General features: G+C 38.1%; 1 protein-coding gene across 4 annotated transcripts in view; it reads left to right on the forward strand.

Annotated features, from left to right (window-relative positions):
* Positions 1-20701: 20701 nt before the first annotated feature.
* Positions 20702-21398, forward strand: part of HEATR1 (HEAT repeat containing 1) — a 70486-nt gene continuing 69789 nt past the window's right edge. For 3 of the 4 annotated variants that reach the window (XM_082407556.1, XM_082407557.1, XM_082407554.1), the window contains exons 1-2: positions 20702-20806; positions 21109-21282. In XM_082407556.1, coding sequence (XP_082263682.1) covers positions 21141-21282 — 142 coding nt within the window. In that variant the 5' untranslated portion in view covers positions 20702-20806; positions 21109-21140. Of the gene's footprint in view, positions 20807-20836; positions 21030-21108; positions 21283-21398 lie in introns of those variants that run through there. The other variant, XM_082407555.1, reaches the window with a different exon arrangement.

Genomic DNA, 21398 nt, shown 5'->3' on the forward strand with positions numbered 1-21398 from the left:
GATTTTCATTTTCCTGATGCTTAGTGATGCTGAGCACCTTTTCTTTCTTTTTTTTTTCTTTTTTTAAATTTATTTTTTATTAAAGTAGAGTTGAATCACGCTGTTGTGTTAATTACTGCTGTACAGCACAGTGACTCAGTTATGCATATACATACATTCTTTTTCATATTCTTTTCCATTATGGTTTATCACAGGATATTGAATATAGGTCCCTGTGCTCTACAGTAGGACCTTGTTGTTCATCCATTCTATATATATATACCAGTTAGCATCTGCTAACCCCAAACTCCCAATTATTTCCTCCCCCACCCTCTCCCCCTTGGGAGAGTCTATTCTCTATGTTCCTGATTCTGTTTCTGTTTCATAGATAGGTTCATTTGTGTCATATTTTATGTTCCACATGTAAGTGATATCATATGTTATTTGTCTTTCTCTTTCTGACTCTGAGCACATTTTCATATACCTGTTGGCCATTTGTATGTCTTCTGTGGGAAAATGTCTATTTAGATCCTCTGCCCATTTTTAAGTTGGACTGGTTTTTTTTTTACTACTGAGTTGTGTGAGTTCTTTATCTACTTTGGATGTTAACCCCTTATCAGATATATACTTCGCAAATATTTTCTCCCATTTGGTAGGCTGCTTTTTCATTTTGTTGATGGATTCCTTTGCTGTGCAGAAATTTTTTAGTTTGATATAGTCCCACTTATTTATTTTTGCTTTTGTCACCTTTGCTTTTGGTGTCAAATCCAAAAAATCATCGCCAAGGCTGATGTCAAGGATCTTACTGACTATGTTTTCTTCTAGGAATTTTATAGTTTCAGACCTTATGTCCAAGTCTTTAAACCATTTTGAGTTACTTTTTGTGTGTGGTGTAAGAGAGTGGTCCAGTTTTATTCTTCTGTGTGTAGCTGTACAGTTTTCCCAAGACCACTTATTGAAGAGACTGCCCCTTCCCTATTGTATGTTCTTGTCTCTTTTGTCATAAATTAATTGATAATACATGTGTAGATTTATTTCTGGGTTGTCAATTCTGTTCCACTGATCTATGTATCTGTTTTTATTCCAATACCATTCTATTTCCAGTCTTCCCCGTGTTAGCCATTCTGGTGGATGTGTAGTAAAATCTCACCGTGGCTTTAGTTTGACTGTTTATAATCGATGCTAAGAACATATCCATATATTTATTACACATTTAGAGACTGTCTTTTTTGAAATGACTGTTAAAGACTTCTGCCCATTTTTCTATTGGGTTGTTTATCTTTTCTTTTTGATTTGAAGCCATTCCCTAAATATTCTGCATATGAGCCATTTGTCAGATACACATATGGCAAATGTTTTCTCTCTAATCTTTGGCCTGCCTTTGCACTATCTTAGTGGTGATTTTAGATAAACTTGTCTTTTAAGTATCGCTACTCCTAGATGGCCAGTTGCTAAACTCGACTTCCCAGTGGGGTCCCCCCACTTCTCTGGGTTCTCTTTAACCTAACTGCTGCCTGTGCCATTGCCTTCAGGACAATGTCTCCTGCCGGCTGCGTTGAACACCGTCTGCGTGCAGTGCACCTGTTCCTGTCCTTTCGGGGCCTGCCCCATCCCAGTGGGCAGATCTGGTTCCAAGTTCTGGTATTTTCCAGTCTGCTCAGACTCCCTGCAGTTAACTAGCTGTGTCCAATCGTGTTCTGAAAATAAGTTCAGGATGTCCAAACAATTGACTTATAAATGAACTTTGGAACCCATGACTTTGTCCATTGGGGAAGCCCTAGATATTCTATTTCCTTCTGCCTTAGTCACTTAGGATCAAGTATCAATACTTCTAGCCAAAAGGAACTGAAATATTAAAACCATAATTGTGGATAATCAAGACACCCCTGCAACTTAGTATCATCCTACCAATCTATGGGAGAAGTTACGCTATGAGAAAATGAAACTTTTAAGCCAAGTTGAGAAATTCAACAAGTAATGATTGACATGTGTCAGTCACTGTTCCAAACTCTACAGAATTAACAAAAGAAAAAAAACCAGACACCAATCCATGCATACATGACACATATTTTAGATGGAGCGACAGATAGCAAACAAGCTAAATAAGTAAAACATTTAGCATGTTAGGTAATAAGTGCTAAGGGGAGGTAGGCGTGTCATGACAGAGGAGTTGGGTTGATAGTTTTAGATGGAATTTCCAGGTAAGGGCTCACCAAAAGAGTGAAATTTGAGCAAAGACCTGAAAAAAAGAGAAAGAGCCATGGAGATATCTGGGGGAAGAACACTTAAGGCAGAGGAAACAGCAAGTGCAGATGCCCTGAGGTGGAAGTGTGTCTCCTGCGTTGGAAAAGCAGCGAGCATCAAAGAGGCAAATGTGGCTGAAATTGAGAGAGAAAAGAAGAGAGAAATAGGAGAAGAAGCCAAAGAAATGTAAGGGGTAGGTAGGGCCTTATAGGTCATTGACTTACAATACGAATAAGACTACACCAATTTGGTATGGTGATGTTCAGAGGCCAAGTTCACCTTGTGTGTAGTTAAGAAGGATGGTTGTCATTTGGGAGTCGTTAGGAAAAGCATGCTGCAGCCCTGAGAAAAAACGGAAAAATGAGCCATGGAAAGGGAAGGGCTAGAGGCTGCACTACTGGATCAAGGGTTTGGCTGGGGGTAAGTGAGGAACACTGAGATCCAGAGTCCACAGAGACAGGAAGATTCAAGGAAAGGCCAGGACATAGGGCAGGATTAACAAACTCCAGACACAGAGGTTCAGCAGTGCCTGGCTGGCTTCTTGCAGAGAATTAATAAATCAGAAAATGGGCTGAGGTCACATTAAGAGATCTTACTGGTACATGGCTCATTATTCAAGGATCAACTTCTCTGCAGTGTCTGCCTGCTTTGGGTCATTCTCTAGTCCCTTAAATTATTAGGTTTTTAAAAAATATTTCATGAAGATGTAATGATTTTTATCAGCAAAAAAATTCGTCCATCTTAGGTACTATACCAGTACTGGAAGTGAGACTTCTTTTATTACTTTTTTTAAATTCAAGATGTTGGCTGTCATCTTCAGCAACATGTGTTTTGTTAGTTCTGACTTAAACTCCTCTTTTTGGCAATTCTTCTGAAGTAAGATGTATTTTTCTTTGTTGGCTTATGGGGCTCTGGTCTGATATTAGATTGCCTAAGTTGATAGCTCCCTTTGTGTAATAAAAGCTGAAGCTGTCTCTCCTCCTATGGCTTGACAATATAGAACAAGGTAGGTGGACAGTCCCATTGAGGATCACAGACAAAATCTTTCTGTTCTCAGTTTCTTCTTATTTCCTAGCCTCAAGATCAGTGATGACTCAGGACATTATTGAACTGTGTATCAGTAATCATTGCTAGGTACCAATATTACTGCAAACAGTGGTTTAAAACAACACATTTATTATCTCACACTTTCTGTGGGTCAGAAGTCCAGGCACAGCCAGGCTGGGTCATCTGCTTCAGCATCTCACAAACCTGCAATTAAAGTATCAGCAGGGGCTTTGGGCTCATCTAAGGCTCAAGGGAAGGACCCACGTCCAAGCTCATGTGGTTGTCGGCAGCATTCATTTCTTTGTGGGCTATTGGACTGAGGGCCTCCATTTCTCTCTGGCTGTCAGCTGGAGGCTGCCCTAAGTTCCTTGCCAGGTGGGTCTTCCCAACAGTTCCTTGTTTTCTCAAAGCCAACAAGGAGGAGAGTCTCCTGGCAAGATTAATGTCACAATTGTATGCAACGTAATCACACATATCTTGTCACCTTTGCCATATTTTATTGGTTAGAGGCAAGTCATAGGTCCCATCTTCACTCAAAAGGAGAGTGTTATATAAAGGCATGAAGACAAGTACAGGGGCTGTGGGGACCACTTTAGGATGTGTCTGCCTCTTGGGGCCAGGAAGACCAGACACACTCATGCATTCAAAGTCAACCTACCATAGGAAGGAGCATAGATTTTAGCAGTATATGTTCTACCCAGGAGCCTCTCCTTTATGGTCTTCACGTAAGAGTTTCCTGATATTTTAGCCTCCATGCTCTTCCCTGGTACCTGGAGAGCAACTCGCCCTCACACATGGCAAAGGGTCTGCTTCTCCTAGCTGCTGCTACAGCTACCTGGTCCAGGTGAGGCACAGAAAGTAAAGTTACAAGTGAGCCTCACTCAGGTGGCACATATCCAGAATCCTCTCTTAAATACATTTTTTTAGTAACGTGGAATATTTTCCACAGCTTAAGTGTTTGGAAAATATTTAAATAAATTTGACACCCACAAATTATAGTACACTCAAACTATGTAGCTATTAACAGAGATTTTACCATGGAAAAATGTTCCTGGAGAGGGGCGAACAGTTTGAAAAAACAGTAGATATTTCAAACATGATTCCTTTTAAATAATATGCATGTATGTGTCTATAAATGTTAAAAGTGGTCATCTCTAGGTGATAAGGATAATAGGTGATTTTATAGTTCTTCTTTTGACTTAGCTATATCAAAAAAATACAGTGAAATGTATTACTTTTGTATTGAAAGTCCAAGCCTTAGAAGTTTTTGCTCATTTTTATTTGAGAGTGTGATCTATTTGAGACTGAAGACTGTGTTATGTATCTCTGTATTTCTAGCCCCCCAGCAAAACTCCCTTGGACATATTAAGCTCTTAATAAATGTTTTTTGACAAACATATGGGTTTCAGAAGATTTAAAACCAATGTCAAGATATTCTGTGGAGATATGCAGCAATACTAATCTATATGCAGTGTTACAAACAAACAAAAAATCTCCAAAACTTGAACTCCACTTCTTCTAAGGAACCAACTCCACTCCACCTTCCCCAATGCAATCAACTATTATAGGAGGCAAAGGTGGCAGATGGCATGGTTCCTGGTTAAGGATAGTTTAGACAAGTGACATTCACAGATAATCTAGTTTTTCTTGTTTTAATCTATAGTTTCAACCGTCTTCCTCGATATGACTTCTGAAATGAGTACTAAGAAGAAGAAAAATGGAAGGAATTGTCATTACATTTCCTATTTCGGACCACCACTCTAGGAGTTGGTAATGAGTATACAGCTGATTTTGAACCTTAGGATGAATGAGGAGGAAAAATAAGGAACCAGGTAAATAACCCTTGTAATATTGGGAACTTACTATAAATAATTCCTTGTTATTTTTTACTTCACCCAAAACAAACCGTTATTCACCAGGAGTGAGTGGGCTAGAGAATTTTTCCTCAAGAGTACTAGATGGTAACGTATCACGATATGTTTATAAGTTGTTATTTCAGCACTGCATTTTAATGCTTACACTATTTTTAAGGAATAAGGGCAAGTATAACTTGGGTCCTATTTTACAGAGTGGAATATCGAAGCATGGAAAGAGGCTAAAAATTTTTTACAAGATGGAAAAGTCAATGGCCTATTAAATGATAGATATTAATATTTTTACTTTGAAAGTCAGTGGTCCATCAAATAATAGCTATTAATATCATTGATCAATCTGTCTTTAGTATGACTAAGACCTTTTTACCTCCTACTCAATGTTTTCTTTCTTTTTTTAATGTATGAAAAAAATTTTTAAATTTTATTGAAGTATAGATGATTTACAATGTTGTGTTAATTTCTGCTGTACAGCAAAGTGATTGTTATACATATATATATTCTTTTCCATTATGGTTTACCCCAGGATATTGAATATAGTTCTTTGTGCTATACAGTAGGACCTTGTTGTTTATCCATCCTATATATAATAGTTTGCATCTGCTAATCTCAAACTCCCAATCCTTCTCTCTCCCCGTCGTTGGCAACCACAAGTCTGTTCTCTATGTCTGTGAGTCTGTTTCCGTTCCGTAGATAAGTTCGTTTGTGTCCTATTTTAGATGACACATATAAGTGATATCATATGGTATTTGTCTTCCTCTTTCTGACTTACTTCACTTAGTATGATAATCTCTAGGTCCATCCATGCTACTCAACGTTTTCTTGATTCCTAGGAAAATAAAACAACAAATAACTAATTAGATCATTGGTCTTTTCTTTTTCCTTCTACAATCCTAATATTTTATGATGATTAGCTCAGTTTCCCCTTTTTAGTCTACTCTGCCTAATCATTTTGTCAGGACCCTAGACGGGGCTTTCAGTTACAGACTCTTCAGCCTTGGCTGAGTAACAGAGCTATCTACCAACGTCATGATCCCAGCAAGTGTTTGCTGGTGTGTTCCATCTTGGCTTTTCCCCTATAATTGTAGCTACTACCTCAATCTCATCTAGGTTCAAACAGCTGCTGCACTTTCCTCATTTATCATCCCTAAAAAAAAAAAAAAAGACCCTGCCATGTACTAGACACTGTGTAAGGCCTGGCTGAAGGGTGGGGTGAGGAAAGGAAAACCCAGTTACAGCTGATGCTTTCCTGTGGCCAGAATTTTTTTTCCTTTCCCTTTCACTCTGTAACACACCTTCTTTCTCTACCATCTTCCACAAGTCCCTGCTTGGAAGCCCCCCGGCTTTGTACGTCCTATGTTTGAAATCTGAGCTCCACCCAGGCAAATCAACAGTCTACTTACCTCTTTTCTCTCTTTTCTTGTCTTTTAGTCTCCTTTTCTCTCTCTCTATTGAAGTCCACTTTTTCTTTAAAGAGGTCAAACTTCAATTAGACCTCGCCTCATATTAACAAATTAATATGAGGTTATGTCATGCCCTTCCAGGAGTGCCTAAAGTTGACTATTGTTCTCAGAAATGACATTCAGGGGACTTCCCTGGTGGCGCAGTGGTTAAGAATCCACCTGCCAATGCAGGGGACACGGGTTCGAGCCCTGGTCCGGGAAGATCCCACATGCCGCGGAGCAACTAAGCCCGTGCGCCGCAACTACTGAGCCTGCGTTCTTGAGCCCGTGAGCCACAACTACTGAGCCCATGTGCCACAACTACTGAAGCCCGTGCGCCTAGAGCCCATGCTCCGCAACGAGAGAAGCCACTGCAATGAAAAGCCCACGCACCGCAATGAAGAGTAGCCCCTGCCCGCCGCAACTAGAGAAAACCCGCGTGCAGCAACGAAGACCCAACGCAGCCAAAAATAAATAAAATAAAATAAATTAATTTTTTTAAAAAAGAAATGACATTCAGGAAGTATTGTTTTAAGTTAAATTGGCTTCCAGGTCTTCAAACATTTTTTTCTGATGTCAAAAGTAAACATTCTTTCAACAAAACCAGAAACTGCAAGGAACACAGAGAAGAAAACAGAAAACAGAGTTTCATCATCTGAGTTAATGCTAATATTGGCATACATTTCTTTCAAGATCTTATTTTATGCATGTATGATTGCATATAAAAATACATGTTTACTGAGTAGGGATAATTTGTGATACACACTTTTGGTATCTTTTTTTATTTAGCATAGAGACATTTTCCAACATAGTTAAATATTCAATTAAACAGGTAATTACCCTTGAATTACTTTCAGATGTTTCTCTTCATCTATTAATTGGGAAAAAGATCAGCCCAATAATTATGGCCATTCCTAAAGTTTGAAAATTCTAACTCCACACTGGGAAATTTTTAATCAGTAAAAGTAACTTAAAAATTAAACATACAGAAACAGCTACTATTGCTGTAGATTTTAAACAAAGATTTCATATATTTTATTTTACTTAATGGTGCCATCCATCATGAATACCAAAATGCAGCTAAAAATACCAACAATAGTAAGACTGCAGAAGATATTCTAAGGACAGATGAGGAAGCATGATAGCAAATACCTCTGTAGTTTGAGAATAGACTTTTGAGCTCTGTTGGAAAGTCTGGGTCTTCTGTTCAACTATGAAATAATATCCAGGTTAATTTCGATCCTGTCTTTGTGAGCTAGTGGTTAGGGAAATGATCAGAACTGGTCATCTAAGTAAAATATGGTAACCATCAATGAATATTTCCATGATGATTACAATAGTACATAGAGAAAAAATTTTTGAGAAGGATATATTGTTGTTTAAGAGACCCAAAAATTTATTTGCCTTGATAAAAGCAGGAAACCACACATTTTACCTACTTTCTTAAGAAATATGAGATCTGACTAGATCTGCAGGAAGCTAGATGTTTAGGTAAAGTCTCTCAAGGCCTTGCTGTAGGAGAAAAAGCGTCTGATTTGGATTAGAAAACCTGGGTTCTCGTCCTGTCATTTTCACTAACCATTTGAGTGATTTGAACAAGTTACTTCACTTATCTGAGGCTCAGAGTTTTCTTCCAAAAAAAGAAAAAGAAAAGACAAAAATAATGCACGCTTATTGTAAAATTTTTAAGCAACATTTAAGTATGTAAAGTAAAAATATACTTTGCCTCACTCTCTGAGTCTACTCCATGGTATAACCACTGTTTAAAATTTGGTGTACATCACTCTATACATTTCTTTATAAGCAGTTAAATATATTTTAAAAATAAAAATAGGATCAAACTCTATATATTCTTATAATTTACTTTTTCCACTTAATACTGTATCGTGGACATTCCAACTGCAGTCTTATATTTCGTGGTACAGAGATACCCTAATTGGTGAAACAGTTTCCATTACTGATGGACATTTACTTTGACCCCAATTTTTCACCATCTAAAAGTCATGAAACAGGGACTTCCCTGGCGGTCCAGCGGTTAAGGCTCCATGCTTCCACTGCAGGGGGTGTGGGTTTGATCCCTGGTTGGGGAACTAGGATCTTGTGTGCCTAGCAGTGTGGCCAAAAAGTAAAAAATAAAAATAAAAAGTAAAAAATCATGAAACAAGCATATTGGAATATATATTCTCATGTGTATGTATTAGGTTTCTTTAGGATAGCTTTTTTAAAATGAGCCAAAAGGTATATATATTTTAAGTTTGTGTAGGTGGTGAGAAACTGCACTCCAAAATCATACCATTTGATGTTTCCCCTAATCAAGTATGAGACTTCTCCCCCTGCACACTTTAACCAACATTAAATATCACATATCTTCTTATATTCTGCCAGTCTGATCAGTGAAAATGGAACCTTATTGAAACTTTCTTAATCTATAAAAGGAAGAGTTGGATTGCATGCTCTCTAAGGACATCTGGGTTCTAAAATGTTACATGTGGAATTATGTGGAAAACATAATTGCTTTCCCTAAGGACATAAATGTCTGCCATCATGATGGACTTTTCCGGGCCCTTCCTGACCCATCTGCAAAACTATAATGCACAGTCCTGAGAGTTTTTGCTGAGGGTTCCAGAGGAGGTTGGACATCTATTTAGAGATATGGGACCTGACGATCTCATCTGAAGTGAACGAAGACAATTGTTGCTATTTTCAGCAATTTTAACTAAAAAGGAGGAAACAGTACCAAAAAAAAAAAAGTAACAAAAAGGCTAAAAATATATAATCCTTCTTTCAATACTGTATGTTATAAATAAACCAAGGACAAAAGCTCGGTACTTAAGATCTAGCATTTGACAGGGACTCTGTAACTATTGGTAATAATTCTACTGATGAAACTAGCTCTGTTAATGTCTTCTTTCTGGCTAAACTTTAGGTATGTAGATATTAGGCTAATGCTAATAAAACTTTCAGTTAGCCCTAGGGGGAAAAAAAGATTATGACAGAGCAATGGAAAATCTACCCAGGGGAAGGTTAGTTTGATTGATGTGCCCTTCTGGCTTTGGCACTCAATTGCTCTATTAAGAGTTACGGCGTCTTTTAAGTAGCAGTTTGGAAGCTGTCTCCTAGATTTAAGGTACTCCTGAGTTTCCCTCCAGCTCCGAAAGTCGGTAAAGGCTTACGTCTTAATTACTGTTGGTTTTTGTTTAATGCTTTCCTTTCTGGTAGCTCTTTTTATTTCATAAAATCCTTGTGCAGATTTAAAACTTTTACCTTTCAAATTTTCAATCAATCATACTATAAAAATGGAGGAAATAATTTCTAAATGGCACCTGTAGGGAATTTTTTTAAAAATATTTTATTTATTTATTTATTTTTGGCTGAATTGGGTCTTAGTTGCGTTGCACAGGCTCCAGGGCGCGTGGGCTCTGTAGTTGCGGCACCTGGGCTCTCTAGCTGTGGCCCACGGGCTCAGTAGTTGCTGTGCGCGGATTTAGTTGCCCCGCAGCATGTGGGATCTGAGTTCCCGGACCAGGGATCGAACTTCAGTCCCCTGCATTGGAAGGTGATTCTTAACCACTGGACCACCAGGGAAGTCCCTGTAGGGAAATTTATTAAAATGTTAACATAACCCCAGGACTGAACTATTGTAATCACCTCCTACTGGCCTCTCTGCCACCAGCCTTCGTTCCTTTGACCCAACCTACAACGTCCCTGCCTTATAGAAGATTTGGCTTAGAGCATCTTCCGTATCTGATCTTGGTCTCCCGATCCCACTTCCTTCCTCGCCTTTTTCCTTCTAGCATACCCCACATTCTGGGCGTGTCAGCCTGGCAGTTCTCCGAACTCTCTATTCTGTATCTCCATGCCTTTTCACAGGTGGACCCACTACCCAGAATGACTTGTCCCCCGGCATGTCATCCCCTTGTTTGTTTCTATTCAATGTTTCAAGATGCAGCTCAAATGTCACCTTCTCTGGGAAGTTGAACTCCCCAGGGAAAGCTGACCCCTTTTGTGCCCTCAATGTCTGGTCTCGTGCCTGTTAAACAGATGGCAGAGGTTATTTTCAATGGCTGCTTTCTGTACTAGACTCTGCTAACGCCTCTTTCTGGGTAAATATAGGCTCTGTGTATCGGTCATCTTTCCAGCATTTATCAAAGTGCCGGGCATACTGTACAGACGTAATTAGTGTTCATTGAATTGACTTGAATTGAATGACGTAGTGGCAAATCTGAGTGTATTTGGAGACTCATTTTATTGGCAATCATGGAATAAGTTCCAAGAAAGCATTGTCATATAAACTACACTTATAAATCATGCAAACTCCGAATGAATCACGTCTGTGGCACAGTGATCCCCGGCTCCTTATTATTGGGAGAAGGAGGTATGAGAAAGATTTCATTCTGTTATTTTTACAATCTTCTTTGATGTACTTCTTGTACAATAGCCATGGTTCCCTAAAGGTTCTGTGATCTTTTGAGCTGTTTGAAAGCACATTCAATGAAAACACAAGACTAACCACATGTGCGAAGTAAAATACAATTTGCTTTGTTAGTGTTCATCCAATTAATTTTTTAAAGGTATACCACCATCCCCAACCTTTAAAATGTTCAAAGAATTTTGACGTGACCAATTTTGGAGCTTTAATGGAATGGATTCCCCCTATACCTATCTGACAGTCCAAAATAATAACTGCCTATACATAAATACCTCACCCTTTAATCTAAGGCCTTCAATTCCTTAATGTCTGCAATTATGCTGATAGCTTAAAATTTTTATGAGTATAATGACTTTTACAGAAAGGTCCTCTGAGACACACACTGAAAAATTTCTCAGTGTCTTTATAAGTATATTAAATGGAGTTAATTCATTTCATTACTTCTTCTGTAATAGAAACCTGATTCCCAGAATGGAATGTCTTTTTCAAAGTATGCTGTTTGTTCCCAGGCTAAAGAAAAGCCTTTAAAAAAGAATAGCATAAGGTGTAAACTTCCGGTTATAAAATAAATAAGTACTAAGGTTGTAATGTACAACATGGTGACTATAGTTAGCACTGCTATATGATATATAGGAAAATTGTTAAGAGAATAAATCCTGAGTTCTCATCATAAGAAAAATTTTTCCTCTTTTCTTTCTTTTCCTTTTCCTGTATCTATCTACACGAGAAGATGGATTTTAGCTGAACCTAGTGTGGTGGTAGCAGTTAATACAATTATTTCTCAATCAAACTGGAAAAAAATAGTATATCACAAAATGTCCATTTTTATTTAAATACTTGTTAATATTCTCTAATCAATTATATGGAGTTATTTATGAAGAAAAATGTTAACTATATTAATTAAGGTTCAAATATTAGAGGCTGACTTAAAATGGAAAATGACATGTAAAAATGGTTTGTATGCATAGATAAATTAGAAAAAGACCTTTGATTATATTTTTCATTTTTAATTGATCTTTGATTATTTTTGTTTAAAACTATCAAATTATAGTTTTAAGTTTATAATTTAAATTTTATACTTACATTAACTGTGTATTTAATTATATATAATTATGCTTTTTAAAATCTACCATTCCACACAATAAAGTGACAACAGTCTGTTTACAGCTGTGGAATGTTGGATTGTTACAGACTTCCAGATATGGAATTAGGAAGTTAATGGGTCCAAACATATTTTGAATTCCTGATGCATATTTCCAAATTGCTTCTGAAAGGGTGACACCACTTTATAGTATCACTGGTAATGCATGAAAATATAAATTAAAAATCTGCTTTTTCCAGGAATAAACAATATTACTTTGTAAAAAAAGTTTGCTGATTTAGTAGATATTTGGTGCATTATTCTAATCTACATTGTTTGCTTTCTAACAGAGTTCAACATTTTCCTGTAAATTTAATAATTGGATTTTGTGTGTGTGAATCATTTGTTTATGATTTTTGGCTGTTTGTCTATTGAAATCTTAGTGTTCTTCTCATTATTATTATGAGCTAAGTGTTATATGCATACATATATACATATATAATATCCTTTTATCTTCTATATTTGCTGTTTTCTAACTCTGTTGATTGTCTTTTAAAAGTTGTTTAGTTTGTTTACATGTTATTTTAAAAAGCAGAAGTACTTAAATTTGTCATTTATATGTAGTTATACCTGCTGACCTTTTCCTCAATAATTGTTTTCTGAAACTTCTAGGAAGTCCTCTCTCATGACATCCCCCAAATTGATAAATATGTAATTCCATTATTTTCTGGGTTTTCTAATATTTAAGTTTTTATATAAATTTTTGGCATTTGATTATGATGAGACTTGGTGTCGTTTTCTTCTTGGTCCTTGTGTGGGTGTTTATTGAGCTTCCTGGATCTATGGATTCATCATTGTTCATCAATTTGGAAAATGTCCAGCCATTATCTCTTCAAATGTTTTTTCTGCCTGCTCCCTTCCTTTGGGGACTCCAATTACAAACACATTGTCCAATTGAAGTTGTCCCATAGTTTACTGATGCTTTGTTCATTTAAAAAAAAATTTTTCTTTTCCCTGGGTGTTTCATTTGAATAGTTTTTATTGCTATGCTTTCAAGTTCACTAATCTTTTCTTCTGTGATATCTACTTTGCCATTATACCCATGCAGTGTATTTTTCATCTCACACGTTGTAGTTTCCTTCTCGAGTAGTTCAATGTAGGTCTTTTTTTTTCTTTCTAATATCCCATGTCTCTTTTAACTTATTGAACATACGGAATATAGTTATAACAATTGTTTATTGTCCTTGTCTGCTAATTCTAACACCTGTGTTAGTTCTGTGTCTGTTTCAATTGATGTTTCTCCTCACTGCATGTTGTGTTTTCTTCCTTTTTTTGCATGCCTCATAATTTTTTTTTATTGCATGTCAGACATTGTGAAATTTACCTTGTTGGGTGCTGGCTATTTTTGTTTTCCTTTAGACATGCTTGAGTTTTGCTCTGGAATGCGGTTAGGTTACTTGGAAAGAGTTTCATCTTCCATGTCTTGCTGTTGAGATGTTAGGTAGCATTGGAGCAGTGGTCAGTCAGGGGCAATTATTCCCCACTTCTGAGGCCAAGATCTTTCCATGAATTCTACCCAGTCATGAGACTTTCATCTCGCTGGTGACATGAGTGAGATGAAAGCCTCATGATTGGATAGAATTTCATTCCTGGTGAATACAGATATTGTTCCCTCTGATCCTTTCAGATGACTCGTTCCTCAGCTTGAGATAGCTTCCTCACAAGCAAGTGCTGACCATTACCTGAGGCGGACCCTCTGCATATCTTCAGAGCCTTCTCTGAGGTTCTTTCTTCTTCATACTCTGACCCACAAAGTCCAGCCACCTTGTCCTCCCTGGACTCTTAGCTCCATTTCTTCAACTCAGAGGGTCCATTGTGTTCTGCCTGGGTTTCCTCTTCTTGGGCTGCAGCCAGAAGATTCTCCCAAGGCGGTAAACTGGGGCAACCATGGGGCTCACTTCGTTTATGTCATGTCTTTCTAGGATCACTGGCAGCTTAGTTGCCTGATGTACAGTGCCTTGAAAACCATTGTTTCATATATTTTGTCCTCGTTTTGGTTGTTTCCAGTGAGAGTGTAAAAATGGTACCTGTTACTCCATTCAGTTCAGAACTATAATTTCTTTAGGTATCTGGAATCCCTTCTTGCACATGGGTTGAAGTGCATATCTATTTTGATTTTTTTTTTTACTCCATCCAAATTATTTACCCCAACATTAATTAGTGAAAATTTTCTTCCCTGATTGTTGTTGATATTTACATTTCACTATTTTAAACACTCACTTAAATTGGGGTTTATTTCTGGATCAGCTCTTGGGTACTGGGGATCTATTTGTCTAATTTTACCCCAGAGCTATGCTCTTTTACTGGCAGGTGCTTTGTCATATATTTTTGATATGTGATAATGCTAATCTTCCCTATTATACTTTTCCATTAAGTGTTCCTCTGAGAATTTTAAATTTTATTGTTATTCTTTTATATCCGTTTAAGAGGCATTTTGTCAAATTTATAAAACCATTCTGGGATTTTTCTTAAGACTGAATTAAATATGGAAATTAACTTGAGGATGGCCCACAGAAATTTTATATAATATTTGTCTTCCTATCCAGGAGCATAATATAGCTATCACTCTTCACCACTCATTCAAATCTTTCATTTTAATTTTCTAAAGGTTTTTATAGTTTCTTCACAAAGATCTTGTGAATATAAGTTTTCTCTCAGGTACTTCTGTGTGTGTGTTTGCTATTGGAAATTGACCTTTATTTTGTCAGTCTGTTTTTCTACAATTACAGATAAAATGTTCCTGACGCCACATGTGTGCCTGTGTGTCTGTGTATATATACTTGCACTGATCTGGCTTCCCATATTCCATACTATATCCAGTTGTTTTTAGAACTCAACCCTTGACTTTTCTAGGTATATAATCATGTCACTAGGAAATAATGGTATTTTTGTCACTTTATTTACAATACTTAAATAATTCCATAAAATCGGTCGTGAAACTAGCTACAACATAGAGTTACACTACAAGAAGTATTAGTATGGATCCCAAATTGAACTGAAAATAAATTGAAATCTTCATAGAATCCTTTTAAAAATACCCAAGGAAGAATCCAAATGTAACACAAAGCAAAAGATTTTTATTTTTTCTATTTACTTCTTGTCTATCTAATATCATCTCACACAGGGAACTGCTCTTCAATTTATCCCCAAAACTCCTCTCTCTGCCCCACATTCTTCTTCAAATCCAGCTCACATAGAGCCAAGTCCTTCCCCCACCAGCACCACCGAAGGTTTCCTGGATTTTCTGATAACCCTATTAATTCCACTTTGCTGGCTTTCTTGGTTCTCTACTTCACCATTACCCTAACCAACAAAAAAATCTTTCCAGTGGCAAATATTCAATGGAATTTAAGTTAGGATGGGGCTGGGGCAGGGGCGGGGGGTGGATTCAGGCTACCCACACCTACCGTTTAATGTACTTAGCAAACAGACGACTTTGAATGCTTCTCATTAGCTAAGAAAATATAAACATTTTAAAGTCCCGTGGTTCTCTAAAATAACATTGAAAAACATTATTTTTATTACATGTTATAATATATGGAAGAGTTAATGAACCAATTTTTATTTGATTGTACATAACTTTCAAATTTAAAAAGTTTGAAAACTACTGCTCCACAGAAGGTACCTGGAGGTATAGCTGAATGCACTCCGGGGTCAGGAAAATGCTCTGGTGCCATCTACTGGTTCCTGAAGATATACCAGTTACTCTGGTTGATTTCCAAACCATTTCTTTCAACTCCCAGCTCCCTACCAATGGCTTTCAAAATAACCAGAAAAATCATTGCAATTTTGGGTGGCAAGACCACAGTGCTCAACCTCATAATAATGTAGATTACTTTGTTTGGGACACAACATGAAGAAACAAATTCTTAACTTCTCAGTCATTGAACTAGTCATGTATTTGTTGGCACTTGAGTAAAATGTAGATTTCACATGCTGCATTTACAGTGCTAATTAGGTACATCTTACTTGGTTTGTCATCAATAGATACATTTTCAAGGAGATAGTATGCCATCAGTTGTAATATATGATGCAAATAATCTGCTAAAAATACAATTTTGAATTTTCTGAATGATTTACTTTTATTATAGTTAGAATAATTCTAAGTTATTCCTGTAACAATGCTACTCTTACTTGCATTCTGATACATATTTCTTGAACAGGAAGGAGATACAGATAGAGCTTACACACATTTACATTCATTCATTCATTTGTTCAGCTCATAAATATTTATTGTCAACCATATGCCATGCACTTTACTGTGTAGCAGGGATTCAACCATAAACTTGAGAAAGCCCTGTCTTCAACACCATCCTTGGACCAGCATAAGGTCTGCACATGGATATCACAAATACATAAGAAATATATATTTTTTTAATGTGGAAGCCTGTCCCTCAAAAACTGCCACTTAGGACTGCACATCCTATAACTCTGAATCTCCAGTCTCTGATTTTTGTATTTAAATTTCAGGGAAACAGATCTCTTGCCCTGTGTCCTCAAATAAAAGAAAAAAGCCTGTTTGAATGTTCTGGTTTGTGGATCGTACTGTTTCTGGACACTGCTTCAGAGCAGGGGGAAGATTTGAATCTGGAAGTGCTTAGATAAGAGAAAGGATAAATTGATGAACTTGTCACAATCTTCCTTTCAGACTGCATGTACGCATTAGATTTTTGCATAGTAAAGTATTATTTCTAAGTAGTTCCAAACATGTAATTTCTCGTTTCCTTTTGTTTTCCAATTTATGGTTCTGGAGGTACTCATGAATTACTGTACTACATATTCTCAAAAATTGGATGTGGTAGCTGAGGATCCTTTAACCACATTAAACAATTCATAAGACTCTTACATTTAAAAATAGGTAAATATAGATATAACATGAATGAAGGGTGATACTGATTCTTTACACTGGCAACTAGAAGGACATGGATTAATAAACTTGTGAATAATTTTTTATGAAAATATTTTATTGAAATAAGGTTATAAAATTTTCCCAAAAAATTAAAAAAAACTTTAACTTAATTTAATTTTATTTAAAATGTTGTCGTTATAATCTGTACTTTTGCCTTCTTGAATATAATTCTCTTGAAAACAAGTGAAAAATAAATGTATTGATTTTTACCTAATTTATATTTTATGAAAATATATTCAAATTTTGTACACTTTGAATGTAATTAAATTTTATTTTTTAATCTCTTTGATCATTTTTGCCAATAGAACACAAATAGTGCTAGTCTGGATTAAACAACATAATTGGTAATTTTGCTGAAATGAAGGCCAAATTTTATGGGCTAAATATATAGGATATGTATTAGCTCTACATATCTTTATTACTCATCCACAATCATCAGCCAATCAATATTGTACCCAGACAGTTACAATGGTAATTAAATGCTGTCGTCTTTTGTATTTTGCTGTCTTTCAGCCGTATGAAAACATTTTCATTTTATCATTATAATTGTTTACTTGTCAAATTTGGAGGTTATAACATATCCGAGGTAACAGTGTGTTAGGTTGATTTATAACTCTTAAGTATTTAGACTGACAGGTTGTGTGTCCCTCTGTATCCTTGCCCTGGCTCCAATATCATAAGGGCAGGATCCATGCCAGCCTATATGGAGACAGTATTCTAGTGAGGGAATACAAGAAACAAATAGGTATGCAAACAAATCAGATCATTTCAGGTAGCCGTAAGTGACATGAGGAAAATGCAAGCTTGGTGTATTTGATGGGCAGAAATTAGCCCTCTTGTGATTGGAGTAAATGTCAACATCAACCCTAGCTGAGATATCTCCACTTTATCAAGACTTGTCACTCGGGTCTTAGCATAAATGTTCCCTCCTCAGAGGGTCCTTCTCCAACCACTCAGACTAATGATGCCCTCCCTCTGTGACCCCTATCATATGGCTTTGTATTATTGTCATCAGACCCCTTATTACATTGCCTGATGGTTTTCTGATTTATCTGTTTGCCTTTTATCTGTCTCTTCCTGGTGGGATGTAAGCTCCACAAGAGTAGAGAACTTACCTGTCTTGTTCACGACCATATGCCTAGCCTGGTATAAGTACACATGGAATGAATCAAAGTATCCGTGCTCTGGATTAAAGGCGAGTGGGTTGAGGAAGGGCTTTTTAAAAGTCCTTTTTAAAAATCCTTTTAAAAAGAACTCATCCATTCAAATCACTTATGAACTTGCTTTTTTGGGGTAGAGTCCTTGCTATGAACAGTGATTGAAATACAGAGTAGAATCATCACTCTGCCATATGACATCCCCCATAAGATGTAAGAATGCAGGGTTAAAATACCGTCTCTGAAAACAATGTTTACACTGGCATCAAGAAATATGTATCGCTATCGCTAAAATTTTGGATTTAATGAATGTAAAATGGCACAAGGCATTAAGAGGATTATAAGATAGGAGGAATTGCAGAGCTACCGATGATCTATAACCAATATTTTAAATTCAAATAACAACTGAGAAAGGACACTTGCTCTGGTCCTCGGCTGAATAATCAAACCGGGGGACAGGCTTATAATCACAAAAACTGAGGAGGTGATAATCAGAAAACAATCAGGAATATATCAAAAGAATTCTTTTTAAATTCTGGAGAAATTAGATGAGAATTCTAGAGAAATTCTGGAGAAGAAGATGTAACTCAAGATCACGGCATATTTTTTTAAATCAAAGCTTTTTGAAACGAATATTACATTTATGGATCTCTGACTTGTTCTTTTTACTTTGCTAGTTTACTTCTTTTTTTTAAAATGTATTTATTTATTTTTGGCTGTGTTGGGTCTTCGTTGCTGTGCGTGGGCTTTCTCTAGTTGCGGCGAGAGTGGGCTACTCTTTGTTGCGGTGCGCGGGCTTCTCATTGCGGTGGCTTCTCTTGTTGCAGAGCACGGGCTCTAGGTTCAGTAGTTGTGGCTCGCGGGCTCTAGAGCGCAGGCTCAGTAGTTGTGACGCACGGGCTTAGTTGCTCCGTGGCACGCGGGATCTTCCCCGACCAGGGCTCGGGCCCGTGTCCCTGGGCCACCAGGGAAGCCCTGCTAGTTTGCTTCTAAAGTAAAATTCAGACGGTACCATACACCATTGGAACTGACATAAAAATGGTTGAACCAAATACTTGCGGTAACTTTCCATTTATTTTCACTTTGATGAAGCTTTTAAAAATATGAAGATTTTTTTCTTTTTAGGCAAAAAAACAAATATGTCTTTGTGGATAAAAATAGGCCTGATTTTCATTTCTCACTACTTGCACTTCTCCCCAAACTGACTACTTTGGTAAAGAAAAAAAAAAATTCCTTTGAGAGATGTGTTGTTAAGGATGAAAGAGATACCACCAGAACTTGAAAAACCACACTACAAGGCAATCAACACCCCATGCAAAAGGAGATCATTAACTCTCTGTAGAAATAACTGAAAAGATTTTTTTTGGTTGTTTTAAATGCTGTTAAAGCAAAGCACAACAGAAGATTGTGTTCACAAAAGGGAGAGATCGGCACGGAGTATAGAAGTGAGCCCCCCAAACTGTAACTCTGTTTCCACCAGTCTCCAAGGAAGAAGACTGACACCCTGGCATCGAAGAGCTCCACATCCTAAGAGAAACGAATGCATCCAAAAAAGATAGGTAGGATATCCAATTTCACTCCTGTGTCCGGTGCAGCTTCTTGCAGAGGCCAGTTCACTCCATTTGGGCACATACCGCTGCTTTGGGAATAGATTGTGGTATATCCATATGGGACACTCGTCAGCAACACCAATCTATAGTGACACCAAGAAGACCAATGGTTACTTGAGGCCGGCAGTGGGGTGGGCATCACAGCAAAGGGGCAAGAGGGAACTTTTTAGGGGCGATGGAAACTTTCTATGTCTTGAATGGGGAGATAGTGTTACCTGCTTATTCTTTTGTTAAAACTCATCGAATTGCTAAACCGAAGTGTGTGATTTCGTTTGTAAATTACTTCTCACCAGGGTTATTTTAAACCAACCAACGAACAAACAAAAAGCAATGCGTGGCCTCCAAGAATGCAAAGTGGAGGAAGGGATGGCCCCCAAGCCCCAGGACGGTTGTGTCCAGAATTTGCGGAGCGGCTCGCACCGCGATCAGTAGCTCATCGCCTGAAATTCTCAGCTTCTTTTCGTTTTATAGAGGAGGTAAGAAACAGAGAGATGAGAATTCGGTGTAGCTCACACCGCCCAAAGGCGTTAGCGCGGGTATACGAACCCGGGCTGTGACTTCACAGCTCACAGTTTTAACCACTGCGCGGTGCTGCCGGTACCTAGTAAAAGCTGGATACGTGTATGTTGAATGAATGATTCCGGCTACAGAACCTTAAAGCTCACAAAAGGCCCGCCCAGAAACTGAAACTTCCAGCCACAAGCCAAAAACAGACCACTATCTCCCAGCTAGCGGACCGCAGATTCTGAGCCTGAAGTCCGGCGCGGCGGAGGGGCGGGGCTTTGCCGTCTGGGGGCGGAGTCGCCTTTTCTCATTCGGGCAAGCTTGTACCTCTTCACTTGCCGTAGTGCCTGAAACCGGAAGTTCGCGCGAGGAGTGCTCCACATTTCCGGGCGAGAGCTGGACTTATTGGTACCACGTGGGAGCTGCTGTGAAGATTCGCTGGCTTTTGAGTCCTGACTGAAGTGGAGCTCCGGGTGAGCAGGAGCTGTGGGTCGGGTTGGTATACAGGGAAGCGTAAGGTGTCCGCTGGTTTTCGAGTCTCCGCGGAGTCGGGGCTGAGAAACGTTCGGCGCGGCCCCCGGGGCTGTAATTAGCTGTTAACGCTGTTGCTTTAGTGTTTGCACCTCCGGCGTCCGCGAGTCCCTGGGCAGCAGGTGATGTGTCCGCGGCCGCGTTGAGTACGGAGGAAAGTTGCTTGTACGTGAGGCATTTGCTGCTTACCGTTAAGCCACCTTCTTAATTTTGTAGAGGCTTCTCACGGGGTTATGTTTCTTAGCCTGTGTGTTTAGAAATCCGCTGGCCTGAAAGATGACGTCCTTAGCCCAGCAGCTCCAACGACTCGCCCTCCCTCAAAGTGATCCCAGCCTCTTATCTAGAGACGAAGTTGCCTCTTTGTTGTTTGACCCCAAGGAAGCGGCCACCATCGACAGGGACACCGCCTTTGCCATCGGTGAGCTACCCTTTAACTTAGGAAAGCTCTGGGAAGCGTGTGTTTCCTGGATGTTGGTGTATTTTCTTGTTTTCTTTTCTGACCCGCCCTCTTCCTTAGCGGTTTCTAACTTGCTA

This window comes from Balaenoptera borealis (genome assembly GCF_965194805.1).
Source record: "Balaenoptera borealis genome assembly, chromosome: 10".
Taxonomy (NCBI): Eukaryota; Metazoa; Chordata; class Mammalia; order Artiodactyla; family Balaenopteridae; genus Balaenoptera; species Balaenoptera borealis.